The 18,825-nt window shown below is 46.4% G+C and overlaps 8 protein-coding genes across 8 annotated transcripts; 5 read left to right on the forward strand and 3 right to left on the reverse strand.

The window, feature by feature from the left end:
* Positions 1-1,923: 1,923 nt before the first annotated feature.
* Positions 1,924-3,478, forward strand: P175DRAFT_0502063 (putative Cu-dependent DNA-binding protein). Its single transcript, XM_040897302.1, has 3 exons — positions 1,924-2,201; positions 2,327-2,463; positions 2,656-3,478. Exons 1-3 carry the CDS (start codon positions 2,126-2,128, stop codon positions 3,211-3,213), a joined length of 771 nt encoding a protein of 256 aa, XP_040751280.1. The 5' UTR covers positions 1,924-2,125; the 3' UTR covers positions 3,214-3,478.
* A 1,076-nt stretch (positions 3,479-4,554) lies between these two features.
* On the reverse strand, positions 4,555-6,418 carry gel1 (1,3-beta-glucanosyltransferase gel1). Its single transcript, XM_040897303.1, has 2 exons — positions 5,430-6,418; positions 4,555-5,364 (listed from the first exon to the last, which is right to left on the reverse strand). The coding sequence occupies exons 1-2, from the start codon at positions 6,024-6,026 to the stop codon at positions 4,606-4,608; spliced, it is 1,356 nt and encodes a 451-aa protein (XP_040751281.1). The 5' UTR covers positions 6,027-6,418; the 3' UTR covers positions 4,555-4,605.
* Positions 6,419-8,471: 2,053 nt separating this feature from the next.
* Positions 8,472-8,910, reverse strand: P175DRAFT_0259403 (uncharacterized protein). The gene has a single exon (XM_040892723.1). It carries the CDS (start codon positions 8,755-8,757, stop codon positions 8,512-8,514), a length of 246 nt encoding a protein of 81 aa, XP_040751282.1. The 5' UTR covers positions 8,758-8,910; the 3' UTR covers positions 8,472-8,511.
* An 849-nt stretch (positions 8,911-9,759) lies between these two features.
* On the forward strand, positions 9,760-10,440 carry P175DRAFT_0516947 (YbhB/YbcL family Raf kinase inhibitor-like protein; the record flags this gene model as incomplete). The annotated part of the gene is made up of 1 exon (XM_040898943.1): positions 9,760-10,440. The coding sequence occupies one exon, from the start codon at positions 9,760-9,762 to the stop codon at positions 10,375-10,377; it is 618 nt and encodes a 205-aa protein (XP_040751283.1). The 3' UTR covers positions 10,378-10,440.
* Positions 10,441-12,075: 1,635 nt separating this feature from the next.
* On the forward strand, positions 12,076-13,396 carry P175DRAFT_0524205 (putative GPI anchored cell wall protein (Dan4)). The gene has a single exon (XM_040899354.1). The coding sequence runs from the start codon at positions 12,103-12,105 to the stop codon at positions 12,952-12,954; it is 852 nt and encodes a 283-aa protein (XP_040751284.1). The 5' UTR covers positions 12,076-12,102; the 3' UTR covers positions 12,955-13,396.
* Positions 13,397-13,878: 482 nt separating this feature from the next.
* On the reverse strand, positions 13,879-14,727 carry pex4 (putative ubiquitin conjugating enzyme (UbcJ)). Its single transcript, XM_040897304.1, has 2 exons — positions 14,336-14,727; positions 13,879-14,256 (listed from the first exon to the last, which is right to left on the reverse strand). The coding sequence occupies exons 1-2, from the start codon at positions 14,490-14,492 to the stop codon at positions 13,925-13,927; spliced, it is 489 nt and encodes a 162-aa protein (XP_040751285.1). The 5' UTR covers positions 14,493-14,727; the 3' UTR covers positions 13,879-13,924.
* A 41-nt stretch (positions 14,728-14,768) lies between these two features.
* P175DRAFT_0502067 (endonuclease III domain-containing protein) lies at positions 14,769-16,281 on the forward strand. Its single transcript, XM_040897305.1, has 2 exons — positions 14,769-15,882; positions 15,946-16,281. Exons 1-2 carry the CDS (start codon positions 14,856-14,858, stop codon positions 16,113-16,115), a joined length of 1,197 nt encoding a protein of 398 aa, XP_040751286.1. The 5' UTR covers positions 14,769-14,855; the 3' UTR covers positions 16,116-16,281.
* A 281-nt stretch (positions 16,282-16,562) lies between these two features.
* P175DRAFT_0460057 (uncharacterized protein) lies at positions 16,563-18,466 on the forward strand. Its single transcript, XM_040894712.1, has one exon. It carries the CDS (start codon positions 16,575-16,577, stop codon positions 18,135-18,137), a length of 1,563 nt encoding a protein of 520 aa, XP_040751287.1. The 5' UTR covers positions 16,563-16,574; the 3' UTR covers positions 18,138-18,466.
* Positions 18,467-18,825: the final 359 nt, after the last annotated feature.

Here is an 18,825-nt window from a genome sequence, read left to right on the forward strand (position 1 = left end):
GCAAACGAACAGGAGAATTTTTGGCGGCTCCAAAGGTTGCGGCGCGAAGGTTCGATATTAATTTTGTATATAGTAGTACTTCAGTGCGACTGCTAGGGTGATCAAGAGAGAGAAATCGAGAAACGGGGCCCCGCGCCAAAATCCCAAGCTCCCTAACTAATACGTAATGGCGCTGTCTTCTATAAGGGCAACAGAATGAGATGGGTCCATGGAAGGTAGTATTCCGTTTGCACAGCCACTGCTGTTTGGGATAATCTGCTGGGTTGGGGATTTTTTACGCCTGGTGGGTCGTTCTATTTTGCCTATTGAGAGGATTCTGTGAGGCATTAATATATTGTACCTTATTTTGGGTCCAGACTATAGAGACTAGGTCTGATATAGAATGACGGTGAATATAGAAATGATATATACTCACTTACTCGGTAGGTATGTATCTCTATTTACAGAGACATGTGTAGCCCCGGATCAAGGTACCCAAATTCATACGTACTCCGTGCCTACATAGTAGATAGGACTAGTAGGAGGAGGAGGAGGAGGAGGAGTATCAAGTACAAAGAGCTACTCTCCTAGCGTGTACATATAGTACACATCTTGGCAAACTAGGAATAAATTTTAGTCCCCGAACCACATCCTAAAAAAAGAAGGGGGGACAATAATAATTGAAATAAAAAGAAAGAAATAAAATGCAAATGCAAAAAAAAATGCCTCGCATCTTGACAGCTGTCAATGAGGGGGAGAGAGGGGGGAGGCAACTTACTATCCTGATCATAGAGCTGGCCTGAGACCGCTGACCATACCCTCCGTGATATCAACAATCGGACTAATAAAACACTGGATGATATCGATGACGATACAAAGGCCAAAAGGATCGACTGACGCCACAGCATTTAGATTGGCTATCATGTTAAGCTTTGCAGACAGACTTGTGAAAGGGCCAGGCTACAATACTCCCACTGTTGGACTTGCTCAGCCACCTCCATTCATTTCGGCAATCTTCCCCTTTTCCATATGAATGATTGGGGTTTTAGCCGGGTACAGGAGACGGTGAGACAATGAGACATTGGAGGTGAATTTGTGTTGCCTAAGAAAGCTGACGCTGTATCACCAGCCGCATAGTGACCCGAGCGTTTGCCTTGTTCGATCATCACACATCTGTAAGGCCTCCTGGGAAGAGGGAGAGAAACGGTAATTTCTTCTTCGGTGTGTTGAATGATAGTTTTCTTTTCTTTTCATTCGAATGTCGATCTCCTCGTAGTGAAGAATTCCCCCTTCCCTTTCTTTGTTCGCGTCCCTTTCGTTCCCAGAACTTCATCGAACTTCGAACCAGAAAGGCGACAAGACTGGCACTGAGAGGACCCCAACAGTGGCTTGTTGCCGCTGGGAGAAATCTTCCCTAAGGGAATGTATGAGGGAATTGCTGGGCCATTTGATTTGGCTGCAACTAAGACGGAAGGGGAACGTCGCTGGAGAGAGAGACTGGGGGGGGGAAGGCGAGTTTCAGCAGAAAGAAACGGACGGGGAGAGGAGGAGACAAACTGAAAATCGGTTGACACAATTGAAAGTTACCACAAGCCTTATTTGCCCGGAAAATGCCGCAGTCTAAGGTGGTTTAGCGGTTCCCTATGATGATGATGATGATGGGGATGGTGATGGGGATGGGGATGATGATGGTGCTATTCTATTACTACCATCGACCAACTACTGCTGATAATATCTCTTTTCTGTAATGATTCCCACATAACCTCTCGCTCCCTTCAATTAAATCAAGTAAAATAAATCTAGAGAGAGGTAAAACAGTTTACATCCATGTACTCAATCTCATCGCAAAATTCCCGCTATTGCTCCCCCGGTGGCTGTGTGATGGTTCAATTCGAGGATCCTGGATGATGGACCTGGTCAATTGTTCCCAGGTCCAAGTTTTGACCTCTGGTTAGTAGGAAATTGTTACTCTACTATTTCCAGTTCCATTACTCTATCTTGCTTTCTTTTGCTTTTTTTTCTCTCTCAAGATCCTCTTCCCTTTCCTCGTCTTTCCTTCGCTTTCGTCTGATCCACTCAGAGGTATAAAGTGCTTCTCCCCCTGCACCATGCCTCTGTTCTATCCTCCCACACCTTCCATCAAGGGATGCTAATAGATGGTGAAAAGTGGGCTTGTGAAGCTTGCGTTCGCGGCCATCGTGTTACCACATGTAAACATCATGGTGTGTCTCCTTTCCCTTTCCCTTTTCTTTCATCTCTCCCTTTCCTTTCCCATTTCCCTTGCCTGTGGCAATTGCGGCTGCCTGTCCTGTTGTGTAGCCCTTGACTTATCGCTCCCTCCATCTAGATCGACCGTTAATTCGCATCAATCGGAAGGGCAGACCCTTCTCAACCTGCTTGATATGCAACTGTACTCCGTGTGAATCACCAGACGAGCACAACAAGCTGAAACGTGAGGCGGAGATGAAATCCCAATCTTCAAATGTTAGAGGAATACCAAAATCACCTCACACTTACACTGCTTTTTTTTTTTTTTCTTCCAAATTGAAAATTTTTGGAGAAAAAAGAAATTGGCCTATAAGCCAAAACCAACCATCTCATTCATCTTTTTTTTTTTTTTGGTTGAGATGTTATACTAATTGGCTGTCTATTTATTTTCCTCGTCTGCGGGTTTAGAGAGCTTCTGGCAGACATGCTCGTTCCAACCCCTCCGCGTTTCTTCCAATCGCCCCGCGTCCGTCCTCGACTTCTCCCCCATCCTCCATCCAGCCATCTCCGCGCCCGGGTTATAGCTGTGGTTCTCAATTCTCCGATAACCGCGCCCCCCCAGCAGCGTCCGCAGGAGGAGCTCGAGGCGCACCACAGGGAGTGCCGTACCACCGCACCGCCGCCGCCACCACTGCCATTCCGTCGTCGACGAGATCCCCGACCTCTTTGTCTCATCCCCAGGCACACCTAGGGTACGCCTCTCACGCCAACTCGGGAGGTTTTAGCGCTGGAGGAGGAATCTCCCCTCTGAACATGCCACTAACCTCGCCACCACCGCTGTGCTGCTTGTCAGATATTCCCGTGTCTATGTCGATGGTCAGTCCGTTCGACACATTCGGGGATCATTCTCTGGTGGATGGCGGGACGGTCGCATTCCCGTCGTTGGAGGACATCGATCTCAACTCCTTCCATGGGGATATCCTCCAGGAAGATTGGTCTTGGCTTTCGGAGGATCACCTCAGGTAGAACCTTTTCCTTTTCTTCTCCTCTTCCTTGTGGAGGAAAATGAGTGAATGGCCGTAGGAAATGATGACGAATGACGAAGTTGACGAGCCTATGAATTTATGTCCAGTGGGAGGAGGGAGGGGTTTTTGAATTTATCTGCCAGGGAAAACAGAACCTAGTCGGGATATAGAGATGAGAGCGCCTGGAGATCATACATATTATTGGTTATGTACCTAGGTATAGCTACAGACAAAGTAAAGTGCAAATAAAACGGCCAGACAAGAACAAAAAGGCAAATCAATTACTTAGTTAATAGTATAACTATATAATAAACATTCTTTACTACCTAACTAGTTACACTATTAGCTATGCAGGGCAGTATAAACTTGATTTAGTAACTTAAAATAGATAACTACTATTTTCCCATGCATATGCAATGCAATAAGGATGTGTGTGTATTAACTAACTATAGTAGTTATTAAAATCTAATACATAACTCAAGGACCTTCTCTTTTCTCTTTTCTCTTTTCTCTTCTCTCTTTAACCTTTCCTTTTTCTTCCACAACAAAAAAAAAATAAAGTAATCAACAAATCTCCCAGATCCTAGGTAAGTAACTTAACTATGGAGTATAACTAGAGTAAAGTAAAAAGTATAAGCATAAACACAAAAAATAACATATAAAGCCAAAACAACTCAACCCATCCCTCTATAATTATCATCAATAAACTTACCAACAAAGTTAGTAAGGTAGTTAGAGTTAGTTAGTTAATACTACCTAAGTTACCAAGCAGCCTCTAGCCACATACTGTACTTTAAGCTAAGGTAGTTGAATTATACTTTGCAGGACGGCTCTGGCGGGATATAATAGTTATACTACTACTACGTGCACTTGCACTGCTTTACTCTTTGAATAGATGTTATTGTTGAGATTCCTATAACGCGTGTATACATACATGACACTGTCAAATGGAATGTACATCTCCACAACAAGTTGAATACACAAGATTAATAAGATATGATAACCAATCCCTAGAAATAGAATGATTGTCTTAGCTCTATGCATAGGTTGTGGGAAAGTAATTGGCTGCTGGAGTAGGGAATACTATTAGTTAATCTCGAGACTACAATCGATGACATTAGAAAAAGAAATTTCTTAAAAAATACCCAAAAAGAAATAAATAACCGGTTGATTACCACTCTATACTAAGACACTTGTAAGTGGCTAAAATGGGCCATTCAACTGTACAGACGTCAACAAGGCTTCCCCTGCCGGTATACTTCGCGAAAGAACGGGCAGGAGCAAGTTATTACAATTCCCAACCCAACCAGCTAGAGAACGCCGAAGAAACAAATTTGATATGGAAAAAAAAAAAAAAGGCTGAGATCGTGAGGGAAATGCCGGAATCCGTCAATTAGACGAGAATGAGACCGGCGCCCAGCAGGCTCGAACCAATAGTCACCATTCCAACAACGAGGGGCACAAGGTTCAGGCTAGGGATCTGGAGACCAGAAGCAGCTCCACTCGAGGTTGAAGCGGTTCCGTTGGCGGCGGCGACAGAGGAACCAGAGCCTGGCTGAGCAGTGGTACTGGATGCTGTTCCAGCAGTCTGGCTACCAGAGCCAGAGAAGCCCGGACCGGCACCAGCTCCCTGGGTCATGTACTTTTTAGCAGGCTCGGGGATCGCAGGGAGATCATCGTTGTCGACGTCCCAGTTAGGAGAGTCTTTGGCCGGGCAAGCGCTGGCACCACCAGTCTTGTTGTAGCCGCCATCACCCTGGGGGTTGCTGGTCTTGTCGAAGGCAGACTTCAGAGCATCGTAGTCAGCAAGGGTAGACACCTTGCCGTTCTGGATATTGACGAGTCCATAGTTGCTGGCTTCCTGGGAGTACTCATAGACCAAACCACCAGAGTAAACGCCAGTCATCTGAGTCGAGTACAGGGCGCTGACTTCCTCGAATTTCCGGGTGTTGGTGTTGCATCCGTACTCGGACAGGAAGAGAGGAAGGCCGTAGCCAGTGAAGTTCTTGACCTTCTGATCCCAGCCAGAGATCTTGAAGGAGGAGGGGTCACACCACGAGTAGTCGTTGAAAGCGAAGAAGTCACTACGCTCGTCATCGGTACCGCAGTTCATGTACTGAGCCATCTGAAGGCGGTTGGTATCGATATCGGCCTGAATCCAGGAATATTAGTATTTACACACCTCCCTTTTCCTAAAATTGAATTTAATGAACCTACAGCAGAGTATCCGACGGGAATCTCGCGGTAGCCACGAGCGCGGATGTACGAACGAAGGTCACGGGTCACGGCCTTCACATAAGGAGCACACTTGGACGAAGGACCGTCGTTGATGACCTCATTTCCGGAGAAGAAAGCCAGGGTGTTCTTGTACTTGGCAAACTTGTCGACCGTTGCGAAGATGTACTGGAGATACACATCGTTGTAGGACCTTGCGGGGTCTTCACGGTTGAGGGAGTAATCGGGAGTGTTGACGTCAAGAACCAGGTAGATGCCAGCATCTGCCAGGGCGTTCATGCACTCATCATGGTTCTGCGAGTTATCGACGGAGTAGACACGGATGGTGTTCAGGCCAAGGTCCTTGAACTTGGCGATATCCCGCTTACAACTGTCGGCATCGGCGATGGGATCTGCCAATTTGGAAGAACCACCAGGTTGATAGTCGACACCACGAATGTAGAAACGATCATTGCCTTTGAAGAATGCGTTACCCTGGACTGTAATGGCGGTAACATCATCACGGGCCTGGAGTGCAGGGGCCGCCAGGACAGAGGAAGCACTCAAAGAGAGCGCAGCAGTGATAGAGGAGCCCTTCATTCTGACAGGGAAATTGGAATGCGAAGAAATTATACAGTGATCCAAGAGTAGTACAAAGAGACAATTAGAATTGCAGAGGATTTAACAACGAGCTTGAAAGCTACGGAGATTTCGTGGAAAGAGGAATAACGAGAGTGAGAATTAGAAAGAATAATAAACAAGTCGAACGAGTGACGAGGGGATGACTTGAAGGAATAAACGATGGAAGGGATGAATGAGGGAGAGAGAGAGAAGAAAGAGAAAGAGTGAGAGGCAGGAAAGAAGGAAAGAAAGAAGTGAGAAAGGTCCCTAGGGGTGTGTTGTGTGGCACCTTAAAGCAAAACGCAGCCAAGCAACTGCGCGCATCCCTGATCTGATGTCCATACATAAAATACAAGGACAGAGAGTCAGTCCACCACCATATCTTACAGGACTCCACCGGGAGCTTTTGTGTTTTATTATTAGGTTTTATGATTCCTTCGATGATCTGGGTTTTCCCGACTGCAGTATTATATTTTTAGTCTGCTGTTCTACCGCAATTGATCTGGACTTGACGGAGAACTTCTCCCTGTTTACCGGATACGGTACATCCGCAGGAGGCAAGTACTTACTGAGTCACTACTAGTAACTAACTAACTAACTAACTAACTAACTAGTAGATGACCCTGAATACGGACCCTGAACACGGTCACTGAACAAAATACTCAGAATACCATCATCAACCTTCCACCTTGAAGGGCAAACAAAGGATTCGTCATCCATCCTAGAACAGTTGCTACTGCATCTAGCAGTACAGCAGATCATCTACTCGGGTGGGCAGCGATAAACGGATCGCCAGGAGACGGAACCGGGTCCTGAGAGGGTTTTGGCGGTTGGATCTCCTGGTGGGTGGCGGAGAGAGTCTTTTCCATCGAGCCAATAGATGCTCAGATAATCATCAACAATGTGGACAACAGCACTTCGAGGGCAAATCAGAGAGGAGCAAGATCAGGGAGGGAAATAAAAATGGACTGTCCAGGACGGACTCCAAAAGCAGGGACCAAGAATGAAGATGAATTCCATTTCTGATGCCGCAGTGGATCACAGTGGATCAGAGAAAACTGGGGTTAATTTTGTTTTCACTTTTCAGTGTCTCCTCCGGGTCCTCCCTGTCGAAGGGTTGGTGAATTAATATTCCTGTGGGAGTTATTTATTGCCTATCTATCTGTATCATAATAATAATACTACCTAGGTAGGTACTCCGTACCTGGGTAAATCAAGATCACTTCGTTCTCAAGAGAGCCATTATTACAACACATCCATACCTTCGTACTTACATCTATCTCCTGTACTGTTGAAAACAAGCGAAAAAAAAAAAAAAAGAAGAAGGAAAACCCCGACTGTTGTCTCACCAAAAATAGTTATTCGACGTCAAGAAACCCTCGACCTTTTCTCTCACAAGCGAACAAATCAGCACTTCTGCAGTGTCCCACCGGTATCAAATCCAGACCCTGTGTCTCGCACTGGCTGCAACTGGCTGGTCTAGAATTAATTGATTTCCGATGGGGCATGTTTCAGCGCTGGTCTTAATGGAGGTGGAGGGTTTGAATGTTGGTAATTGGCTGTGGATGTCAGATCAAGGACCCTTGGTTATCCTTCGTACTCCCGTATAATGTTAGGCAACTGAATTTGTACAGTACCTTGGCTCTGCAGGTATTCCGTAAATCTAGCCAAAAAAGAAATAAATTGTCTGCCACTTCAATTTAACAAGAGTGGACTCGAAGGTCCCTCCTGATGCTCACAGAATCGTTAATCGCCAGAGGTACGGAGTAAGGCGGTCAGTAAGATTGACCTCGTTGTGCTGCGGACAACTTATACAGGATCTGTTTTTATGTCCTCAAAACACATGCTTAGATCTTTGAGCTTCGAATATCGAAGACAATGGAACTGTCTGTTGTGAATATTCCATAAAAGGCACTTCCCCGTCATTGGTTACACTACTCTGTACCTGGCACTACCAAGGTTGTCTCTGCAGTTGAGTTTTATTTATTCCAACTCACCACCGCTACAGAAGGAATACTTGAGTTCAAAGACTTCGAGCTGGGATACTATGCAAGAATCAGGTTGCTAATATCGAAGTTTCCGAGAACATTTTTTCGAAAATTATCGCGCATACCGCGTGATGAGTCCTCCACATGGTAAGGGCAATATCAATCCCAATGCCAATCCCATAGCACGTATCAAGAGACCATCCAACTCCGCGACGGGGTTTCTCTTCGGGGAATCAGTCTCGAGTCCCTGGGTCACGACCCAAAGAAGTCAACATCCTCTTTCGCAAACAGTTTCAACAAGTTCACGACGGACTGCGCATTCGGGCCCGATTAGGGCCCCTGTTGGTATTCCACCAAGATACGGAATTCACCAACGCCCGACGCGATGTCGATAACTCCATCCCGAAGGCTCTAGATTATTGAGCCTTGCATGGCATGACGCCTAGTGCTGGCGTTCGTCCTCTGGTGAGATTGGGCTAGTACTTTGGTTGGGGAGAGGCTTGTCGTCCTGTTATATGTCTACTGGGCCCTGGATAAAGGCTGCACATCCCAAACCCGTCTTTTTCCGGTTGGAAATGATGTCTCCTGCCCATACTTTTCTCCCTTCGCAATGTAGTGCAGATAAGATTGAGATGATGGCAGCTGGAACATGACCTGGGCGCTCGGGGTAAAGGAACACTTTTCTTGCTTCGAAAACACCAGTCGCAGGCTTTGACAACCATATCCTTGAATGCTGTAGGGAGATCGAAAAGTCAGTGCAGAAGAATGTAATTGTCTTTATAATATCGGGATGGCTACATCGAGTCTGGGAACAAATCCATGCATAATCAGGGGTCAAGTCTTTGCGGAGGCGGCGTATTACTGAATAGTTTCCAGGTTGTGAGGGTTCACTCGAACCAGAGAAGAGGGATACTCTTCTTTTCAAAGATTTGAGGTTGATTTGAGTTCATCTTTATGGGACGACTCTAACTGAGATTCAATTCTCCACCTCCACATCTCATGAGGGCCACCAAAATCTGGCAACTAGATGCAGCGAACTGTTGTATCCGGTTCTATTCAACTAGAAAGACGGCCCCTTTGGATGTCAAAATGGAGCACTTCTGTTCCAATACATTGGTATCCTACTCGCCTCGTGAAATCGAGTTCGTTAGCACCCTCCCTGTCCAGTTCATCTCCTGGATCTTCCTGGTGTATTAGCTGGTTCATATGGCTACGGTTATTAGTAGCGGGTATGATTTTTCAAGAACAAGACAAAGACGCATGATTTGCATCATGAAAAGTTTCATTTGAAGTATGAACCCATTGGACTTTGTAATTGGATTTATGGGCGAATCAATTGCAGAAGAGGAAGGAGTAGTTTTCTCTCTGAAGAAGGTACCTAATTATTATTGCTATATCCATAGTTCCAAGTTCAACCAAGTGTAGCCCAGCGTCAAAACTGAACTGGGCCATTCCTTCCAAATCCAATAGGCTGTAATTGCAGACTCGTAGGGAAACTGCATATCCTGTGGGTGGGCATCTCCTTTCCCATTCATAACATACTGCAATGCATAGAAAGTACCTTGCTACATATTCCTACACGAGAGAACGATCTGTCAACAACTTGAACATTAAGCACCACTGTTACCTTGACCAGTCAACAACAGACGTCCACGTTTATCTCTTAAAGTGCGCAACACCGCTCCATACTTGAATATCATAGAAGGGTCATCTGAACAGGGAAGATGTATTACTTCCAACACAGCATTAGCTGGATCCTCCTCCTGCTCCTCGCCACCGTTCGTGGTAGACAACACGACAGGCTCATCACCAGCTTATCTGCATTCTCCGACCATCCCTTCCCCACAATCACCATTGAATCTCCTGAATTGGGCCCTTCCGGCTCCTATCTTGACAAAGACCACTCTCAGGAAGGAGAAGGATACTTTCCAGCGCTCTCATGGCCATCTCCTACCGATGACACCAAGGAGTACCTCCTTGTGAGCGAGGACCCCGATAGCCCACTGCCCCAATCAATCATCCACGGAATCTATTATGGGATTCCTCGCGTGTTTACCGGTCTCCAGCATCCCGACTTTCTCGTTGAAAATGGAGACAACGATCCGTTTTTGCTTCGTGGTGGCTTCAGATTCGGGGAGAACAGAGGGGAGTCGGTATATCTTGCACCAAATCCACCAGCGGGTCATGGGCCACATCGTTATTTCTTTGAGCTCATTGCGTTGAATGAGACGATTGATCAGGAGCATCTGAGCGATCGGGCGACACTGCAGGAGATTAGTGAGGAAATTGAGGGAAAGGTTACCGGATGGGGAGCCTGGGTTGGATTGTTTGAGAATAAGTGAGGACAAGCCTTGCCTTCGTCAACCTTCCCTCCATGGGTATTTTTTATCAAGGATTGCGAGAATTGTGGCCAAATTAAGTTTGTATCAATAATACTCTAAGGGAAAGGAAGTGAGCTTTCCAAGTTATCATCATGATTCATCCTGTTCTATTTTTAGTGTTATCATACTCTGTACGGAGTAGAGTGAACAAGATAGCTGGGGTTCAACTGAGAAGCAAAGAACATCCCCCGAAACATCCACAGTGGAACATCCAATAATCGCACCAAGTATCACTACCTAGGTACCTAGTAGTAAAGCCACATTAAATTGGACTAATGAGTGTACAAGTTAAAAAAAATCAAGAGATCAAGGAAAAGCTTGGTAACACCCTAGAGGAACTACCTACCTACCTAATGTATCAAGTAAGGCACGGCACATAGCTGCAGAATTCCGTCCAATTCTCCATTGTACTCTGTAATATTCTATACTCCTATAGTGATATGAAGCTCATCTATATATATATATATATATATAAGGTACCTTAATATTAAATCTTGATCTTTATGCCGCAAGAAACTGGAGGTGAAAACTTGAGGCGAGATCATGAGGTGTTTTCTTCCCAATTATTGTACTAATCGGATTTCGGTTAGAGAGCCCTCTGTTCGTGTTATCCAAGTGACTCATAGCCAATAAAAAGAGCCACCAGCTTTGCCACGGGGATCGAGAATGGAAGATGGACCCACCACCTATTGCAGCCACTGACTGCGTTGACATATGGACATGTGGTTAACCGATATATTATATATATATATAAAGTATTACGAAAGTGAATGTTTTGTAAGTGATGTGTAATTGAACCTAGTTAGTTAGTTAGTCAGACTAGAAACAGGAACAATTACTATGTATATCTGTTTGATTCATCCATCCATGGTTTCTGCGGAGTATTCCCCTGGCAACATAAAGTAAAGATATATATACTCTTGCTTTCCAGGTTTGAGGGATCGGAAAGACTGGAACAATAAGCAGAGGAAGTGGAGACTTGATTCAGCCTTTCTTTCTTTTTTCTTTCTTTTTTTTTTTTTCTCTTTACCTTTTTAGAGCTCCGACAATGATGTTTTCTAGAAGGCAATGTTGAAAATCTGCAAGACATGTGAATTCATGTATAGGACATATCACTATGACTTCTTTCTATGTAAATTGCTAGATGCTGGATGCTGACTGCATCCAACCTGGGGGGTAAAACTAGTACAGAATATGTGGCACTGCCCACCAGCTGCTGGGTCGCTCTGCGCCAACCACCGGGGCGTCCACTGGAGGATACCTACCGGTGGTCTATTTTAAATAGCTCAAATACAAATCCTTGGCCTCCCAGATATTATTATTCCTTTTCGTGCATCTTTCCATCCCGATTAACGAGGCATTGCAGCCCAAGATTTACCACTCCTACAGCTTGATTATTTGTGGACCAAAAGCAACGTGAACAGCTGAGCTTATCATCCCACCCAAGGTCTTTTTGGAAAACTTCTTCCTACTTGCGTGTCTGCAGCTGGGGAATTCGATCTTCTTGTCACCAATTTTCGACGCCATCACGCTGGTCCAATTGCTCAAAGTTTATCTGGGTTTCTAGGCACCTTGTCAATTAGCTTTCTCGGCTGTCTCACTTGTCTCGCTGCCCAAGTCCATCCTCCCTCATCTCCGCTCTTCCTCGCGCTGTGGGAGAAAAAAAAAAGGACAAATCAAGACAAGATGGTGTTCCTGAACCGCCTGGCGCAGCTCCTCTGCTTCTCGTTGGTTGCATCCTCTGCAGTTGCTGCTCCTGCTCCTGCTCAGCTCGACCGCAGCGCCATCTCCCGGACCGAAGTTCACGAACTCGTAAAGAACATCGACATTGAATCCATCCAGGCCCTGTTCGATAAGCTTAACACTGCCCGCGGTGAAGCTCTCGAGAACCGAGTGAACTTTCGCAAGAGAAGCAATTCTCCCGAGCCTTCGACTACCGTGACCGAGAGCACAACCTCGTCTGCAACCACGACTTCCGATACCTCTTCCAGCACGGAGACCACAACCTCTTCGGACTCGACGACAACTACTACTGCTGCGACTGCTACTGCGACTACTACTACTACTACTACTACTACTACTACTGCCACCACCACCACCACTACGCAGGAAACAACGACAACTACGACTACTACTGAAACTACTGAAACTCCCACGACGACGACTACCACGACAAGTGAAACAACCACTACCGATTCTCAAACCACTTCTTCTACTTCCACAGACACCACAACTGCATCGAGCACCACTACAACTTCAACAACCACCACCACCACCACCTCTGAGCCTACCACTACATCCACCACGACCACTTCGGACGTGACCTCTACGTACACCAGCACATCTACTCGCGCCGACGGTGAGGTCGTCACAGTCACAGCCATCACCATCGTTCATCCCACCGAGACGTCTTCGAAATCCACAACAACTAGCCGTGCACCAGGATTACAGACCAATGCCGCTTCCTCCTCCAACAGCTTCGCCAAAGAAATCTTCGCCATGGTGGGCGGCGCTGCTATTGCCGTTGCAGTAATCTAATCAACGCTTCAGAACCGCACTACTACCTGCAACTGAAAACCTTGTACTTTCATCTCTTCTCGCACTCTCGAGTCGAATTCTACATCACTCCTTCACGATACCAACAGTTCACTCATTTCTTGCATTCAACCCCCACCTACAACATTCCTTTGCATTACCGGCGTTTTATCCTTTCTCCATCAAATGAAACAACATACGATACTTATACCCACCCGATACGGTCCTTCGCATACATACTACATACATACATACATACATAGACTTGCGCGCAGTGTTTCTAATTTCATCTCTCCTTTTATCTCCCTATCCATGCACATACGTGCATATGCTTTTGATTTTTTTCCAATCTGGCGGCCTTGTCTTTGAGTCTGCAGTTTACATCCCAGTTCTGATGATGAGCTTGGTGAAAGTTGAAGGTTGTCGTCGTCGATTTGTCTGTTTGTCCTATATTTATTAAGCATGTGCATATTTGAGTCAGGGTTTAGTGAGGAAATAATAACTATCTGATACCTTGTACTTGGTGTTCAGTTCCAGGATTAGTCTAGTTAAATAATACCATTGTTCTAAGATCTTAATCCATGGAGTCTTGATTTAGTTCTAAACATTCCCCCCCCCCTCCCCTCTTAAGAAAAAAAAAAAAAAAAAAAAAAGGGGGTGATTCAGTTTTATATCTCTGTATAACTATAACTGGACTTGTATATATATACATATATGTACGCATCATGATATCAACAATTAAAAAAAAAAAAAAAAAAAAAAAAAAAAAAAGAAAAGAAAAGAAAAGAAAAGAAACCAAAGGGAATCACAATATATCACATCACGCTCAGACAGCAATTCATCCATCCAAGGTGAGCTTTATCCAGCCGCCTATTCTTTTAATCTGCGGGGGTTTGTCCATTCCCCCACGCCCCCCCCCCCTTCCCCCTAAACTCTCTCTTATCACTGATAGATTCTGCAAGCTCTACCGAGCCTAGTACATCCCCCGTCCTTTCCAGCGCTCCTCCTGCGTGTAATACCGTACTATGCTCTCCCAGGCGGGGATATCGCCGTCGCGAAGCAGCGCCGCGATGTCGACGTTCAGCGGCGAGTCCGGGCGCGGATCCGTCAGTAACTGGTGGATGGCGGTCAAGGTGGAAGACACCGTGTAGACGGGGCTCCAGTGTTCGGATGTAAGAAGCGTAAGGCAGATTTCGCCGGTTGTGAAGGAGATGTTTGGGTGGGAGATGCGGGTTGTGAAGCGGATTGTTGGAGGGGAGAGCGGGTAGTTGGGGGGGATGGTGATCGAGAGGGCCCATAAGCCGTCTGACGTGATGAGCAAAGCATGTGTTAGCAAGCTGTTGCCCCTGCGCCCGGGGGGGGGGGGGAGGAAGGGTATTATTACCTTCGTATGGAGTGCCTTTTACGCCCTTTAGGACTGCTTCCCAATGCAGGAGGTCGTCTTCGTTGACGGGGCCGAGGTGCAGGAGAGCTTCATTGGGGTTGTTGGTGTAGTCCTTGAGTTCGCGGAGAAGCCGCTGGGTGGTGTTTTGGGGCGGCATTGTGGATGGACGTGGGATTCGTGTTGTTAGGAGGAAGAGGGGTTTATGAATGGGAAACGGATTTTGGATAGAGTCGAGTGGCTGGGAGAATGCGTGTGGCTGTTCTGCAGGCACATCCAGGAAAATAAGATGCACGTCCATCGCCGCCCGAAGCGATGCGGCCGAGGCTCAAGGTGGGTCTTATTTTCTCCAGAAAAGAAGAGAAGAGAAGCCGCCAAACCAACCCCATGTGTACATAAGCGTCTAAGTCGAGGATTTTCTCCAGCCCCGACATCTTCGTCGATCATTTATTTCTTATGTTCTTGTGAATCTGCCCAACCATAGACAGACGGGAGTCCATTGATATCTTAGACATTCACCTCTATGCGTACCTCACGAACCTCAAAGGACGCGGCTAAGATCCTGCAGGCTCTGTCGCCCCCTGCACATCGTCAAACACGCAGCAGCTCCCGTGCCAAACTCCTTAAAGGCTTCGCATATAGTGGAAATTTAAAGGAAGAGCAGCAAAGTAGCGATGATGACACATCTTCTCTTTCGTCTGCCGATACAGTCGATATTGAGGATATCCTTGATCCACCACCAAAAAGGCGGAAAGGCAACATTAGCGCGACTACGCGCAATGTGAATGGCTGCGTTTCTATAAAAACCCGGGGGACAAAAATCGACCCCCCCGTCAAAAAGGAACCGGCAAAGCAAAGAGCACGCCGAGTTCCCTCCCGAAAGATAAAAAGCGAAGATGGGTCTATTACAGTTGAGCCACCTTCAGATTGGGACTCCATGTATGCGATAGTCAAAAAGATGCGAGAAGACAATCCAACAGCGCCCGTCGACACTATGGGCTGTGCAGAGCTCCACTGGCGGGCATCTTCGCCTCGGGATCAACGCTTTCAAACCCTGGTCGCATTGATGCTATCCTCTCAGACTAAAGACACTGTGACTGCGGTTGCCATGCAGCGATTGCATACTGAGCTCGGGGATGGCGAAGCCCCAATTGCTGTCAAACCGGAACCAACAGAAGATGACCAGAGCTCGCCAAAACCTGTAGTCAAGGATAGCACCCTCAACCTAGAAAACATTCTAGCTGTTGCTCCCGAACGACTCAATCAGCTTATCGGTACTGTTGGCTTTCACAACAACAAAACCAAGTATATCAAGGCCACCGCTGAAATTATTCGCGACCAGTACAATTCCGACATACCTTCCAGTGCCCCAGAGCTAATGAAGCTGCCAGGTGTAGGCCCCAAGATGGCTTTCCTGTGCATGAGTGCGGCGTGGGGGAAGCATGAAGGTATCGGTGTCGATGTGCATGTCCATCGAATCACCAACCTCTGGGGTTGGCACAAGACAAAGAACCCTGAAGAAACACGCATCTCCCTGGAGTCATGGCTACCTAAAGATAAATGGCATGAAATTAATAAACTGCTTGTAGGTCTGGGCCAGACCGCTTGCTTACCTGTCGGTAGAAGATGCGGGGACTGTGATCTTGCTGGGACAAGGCTCTGCAAGAGCGAAATCAAAGGCATGGCCGCGAAAAATCCTCGAAACATTGCAAAGAAGGAGGAAGCTGAAACAGAGACATATTCGACATTCGACGAGGCCAAGATCAAGATTGAGAGGGATTAAGTGCCTGGAGGGTCAGGCAGAACAGGGTTGGGGTGCGAGTTTGTTTCGGTTGCTTTGATTGTTTTGATGGCTTCTATGGCGATTTCCAGCGTTCTTCTTCGACTTGTAATTAATCTTTCTCCTTTCTCGTCTCCCACCTTCTCTACCATTTACCTCGCCTATGCTAAGTAATTGAAAAATCCCCTTCAGGCCTCGTGCTCTAGCACCTGCCTCTTCCTTTCCTACATTTTCAAACTGAATTCTTCGATTCCCTGCTGGAGCTATCTCCCCGATCGAGGGCGAGTCTCGGTAGCTCAACTATCACTACACGTAAGTGTCCACGACTTGTATTCACTGGAGGAGTCTACTCCACATCGAGACTCGGTCGTGACTAACACGTGGGCTGTTCAAAGTGACCATTATAGCTCTCTCTCGATTCGTTTCCCCAGTAGCGAAGTTGGATTTGATGCCATTCTTACTATGGAGATGAACGCCAAAGAGCGTCAAGCAGACGTCCAATCTGAACCAAACACCACAAATGTGGAGAGCGAAGGTGCCATTTCGAGGACCAGCGATCCGCCTTCGATAACCTTTTTCGACTTTCCGAAAAACGTCCAGATAAAAATCCTCAAGTACGCCGGGTTGCTGCGTCCATGCGTGATCAACATTGCATTCGAGAAATTCCGCGCTAAGCATGATCGTGGCATTTGCAGTGTATCCAACCCTCTGTACATCTCACAGATGCCATGGGGGAGAAGCTGGGTTGATCCTTATAGCCCAACATGCGACCATCCTCGACTACCCCTCGAGGTGTTTCTGGCATCTCACACTGCACGGCATGAGCTGGGAGTATTATTCTTTGCACAGAACCGCTTCAGCATTTATCTCCATGGCAGAACGGAGTTCAATCTCTTTCGTGACGCCACCGAATGGGGTATGCAACACATCAGGCATCTGCATATTGACCTAGGTCCCCGAGAAAATCGCTTTCTCAAGTTAGCTGGTGGAGTCCACCGCACGACCATGAAGATGTGGCAGGGCTTCTGTCACAATGCCAAGGAGAGAATCTCTGGTCTCAAAAATTTCAGCTTAAGGTGCAAGGTCAAAGACCTCGAGGTGGCTTCCAGACTAATGTGCATGATGGACCCATTCCCAGTCCTGACTCAGTGTGCTTTCCACCTCAACCATTTGCAGGATGACGATATTCGCCCGGTTATAAAGAGAGCAGCTTGGAGGCTGACTGACAATCTAGACAACAAGTCCCCATTTCAATTCCTGCTGCTTCCCAAGGAGGTACAGCTCTTGATTCTCGAAAAACTTCTCATTGGGCTTCCAGATCCATACCTACCTGGCTCGGAGCGCTTTGCTGGACTGGTGAGTTTTGTAAACCGCAAATGCCAAAGAACTGCTGCTACCTTGCCTCTTGCTTGCTGTGGCACCTGCTCCCCTGTACGTACAATGTGCTTCTGCCACGCTCGCCAGACGGCATTTTCTACAAGCTGCTCCTGTTTTACCTCTCCTGTCCTCTATTTTCTCATCAGCCGGGAGGTTTATGAGGACTGTCGCCGTGTATTTTTCTCCAAGAACACATTTACCTTGGTGGAAGAAGACCCCGACTCAATCATGCGCTCTCTCCACTACATCCCCACGGAATCTTTCATGCAGATTCGTCATTTATCATTCAAGTTCCCCTTGAACTTTCGGGCGCATAACAAATCCCCCAGGCTTGAGGAGACCGCTTTTCTCTCTTGGTCCGTTCTGCGTCGCTTCGTCCGTGAACATTTTGATCTCCCACGCCTTTCCATCAGCATCGTAGATCTCGGGGTGCATAACGGGGCCATTTCAATCGTCTCGAGCCGAAACAAATATATGCGTAAAATGCTCAGGGCATTTGCTGACTTACGAGGTCTTCTCGATTTCCGAGTGTATCTCGCAGATGACGCTGCATTTGAGAAGGAGTTGGAACGTGCCGTCACGGGACGAGTGAGCATTGGAAGGTTTCGGCCTTATAAATTACCATCGATTGGGAACCGGGAATTATGATCCTGCTTTCATACAATGCATCATATTAGGCGTTGGTGTTGGTGGTTTTCAACATATCGCTACGGCTTCTGTTGCATCCATATTTGTTTCTTTCCACCCTATGCAATCTCGGTTCCATGTCACCACTTACTTACGGTTATTTCGAGTGCCCATCTTCCATATTACTGATTGAATACCTTCCCTCCCCTGCCCTGCCTTGCATCGCGTTCACGTCTTCGCAGGGAATTTGCCGGCTCGGCTGGGTGGAAATAGCGCCTCGAGGCTTTCGGAGATCTGGATGATTTTTCGAATCTACACTATGTACGAGTAGTAGTTAATCACAATTCAAGTTAAAAAAAACCTCACAGAATACATTTCCATGTTTCAGCCAATTACGGTTTATCCAGTTGAGCAAATCTTGATTTCAACCATACAAGATAAAACATCTTTGTCTCTACACTAAGGTAAGTAGCATGAACCGAATAAGGCGAACAAGGGACAAGCTATAACTATCCCATATATAAGCACCTCAGAGAATACGTGGGAAATATCCAAAGCATAAATATAAAGTAGAACTATAGATAGTCGGGAAGGCTAACCTATAAAAAGAAAAGATTAAGCAAGTAAATTACTATTTTTTATGTCTATAGAAAGTAGGGAATAATTATATTGTTAAAGTATTTATCTAGGTACATATGTAACTATACAA

The sequence above is a fragment of the Aspergillus ochraceoroseus genome (assembly GCF_002846915.1).
Source record: "Aspergillus ochraceoroseus IBT 24754 chromosome Unknown P175scaffold_5, whole genome shotgun sequence".
In the NCBI taxonomy this organism is placed as follows: Eukaryota; Fungi; Ascomycota; class Eurotiomycetes; order Eurotiales; family Aspergillaceae; genus Aspergillus; species Aspergillus ochraceoroseus.

Bases quoted from the DNA above. Each gene is read 5' to 3' on its own strand.
- P175DRAFT_0502063 (XM_040897302.1), top strand. From the start codon at position 2,126: ATGCTAATAGATGGTGAAAAGTGGGCTTGTGAAGCTTGCGTTCGCGGC. The intron at 2,202-2,326 runs GTGTGTCTCCTT...CCCTCCATCTAG, and splicing joins TACCACATGTAAACATCATG to ATCGACCGTTAATTCGCATC. The intron at 2,464-2,655 runs GTTAGAGGAATA...CTGCGGGTTTAG, and splicing joins TGAAATCCCAATCTTCAAAT to AGAGCTTCTGGCAGACATGC.
- gel1 (XM_040897303.1), bottom strand. From the start codon at position 6,026: ATGAAGGGCTCCTCTATCACTGCTGCGCTCTCTTTGAGTGCTTCCTCT. The intron at 5,365-5,429 runs GTAGGTTCATTA...TCCTGGATTCAG, and splicing joins TTCCCGTCGGATACTCTGCT to GCCGATATCGATACCAACCG.
- P175DRAFT_0259403 (XM_040892723.1), bottom strand. From the start codon at position 8,757: ATGGTTGTCAAAGCCTGCGACTGGTGTTTTCGAAGCAAGAAAAGTGTT.
- P175DRAFT_0524205 (XM_040899354.1), top strand. From the start codon at position 12,103: ATGGTGTTCCTGAACCGCCTGGCGCAGCTCCTCTGCTTCTCGTTGGTT.
- pex4 (XM_040897304.1), bottom strand. From the start codon at position 14,492: ATGCCGCCCCAAAACACCACCCAGCGGCTTCTCCGCGAACTCAAGGAC. The intron at 14,257-14,335 runs GTAATAATACCC...TCATCACGTCAG, and splicing joins AAAAGGCACTCCATACGAAG to ACGGCTTATGGGCCCTCTCG.
- P175DRAFT_0502067 (XM_040897305.1), top strand. From the start codon at position 14,856: ATGCGTACCTCACGAACCTCAAAGGACGCGGCTAAGATCCTGCAGGCT. The intron at 15,883-15,945 runs CTAAAGATAAAT...CCGCTTGCTTAC, and splicing joins CTCCCTGGAGTCATGGCTAC to CTGTCGGTAGAAGATGCGGG.
- P175DRAFT_0460057 (XM_040894712.1), top strand. From the start codon at position 16,575: ATGGAGATGAACGCCAAAGAGCGTCAAGCAGACGTCCAATCTGAACCA.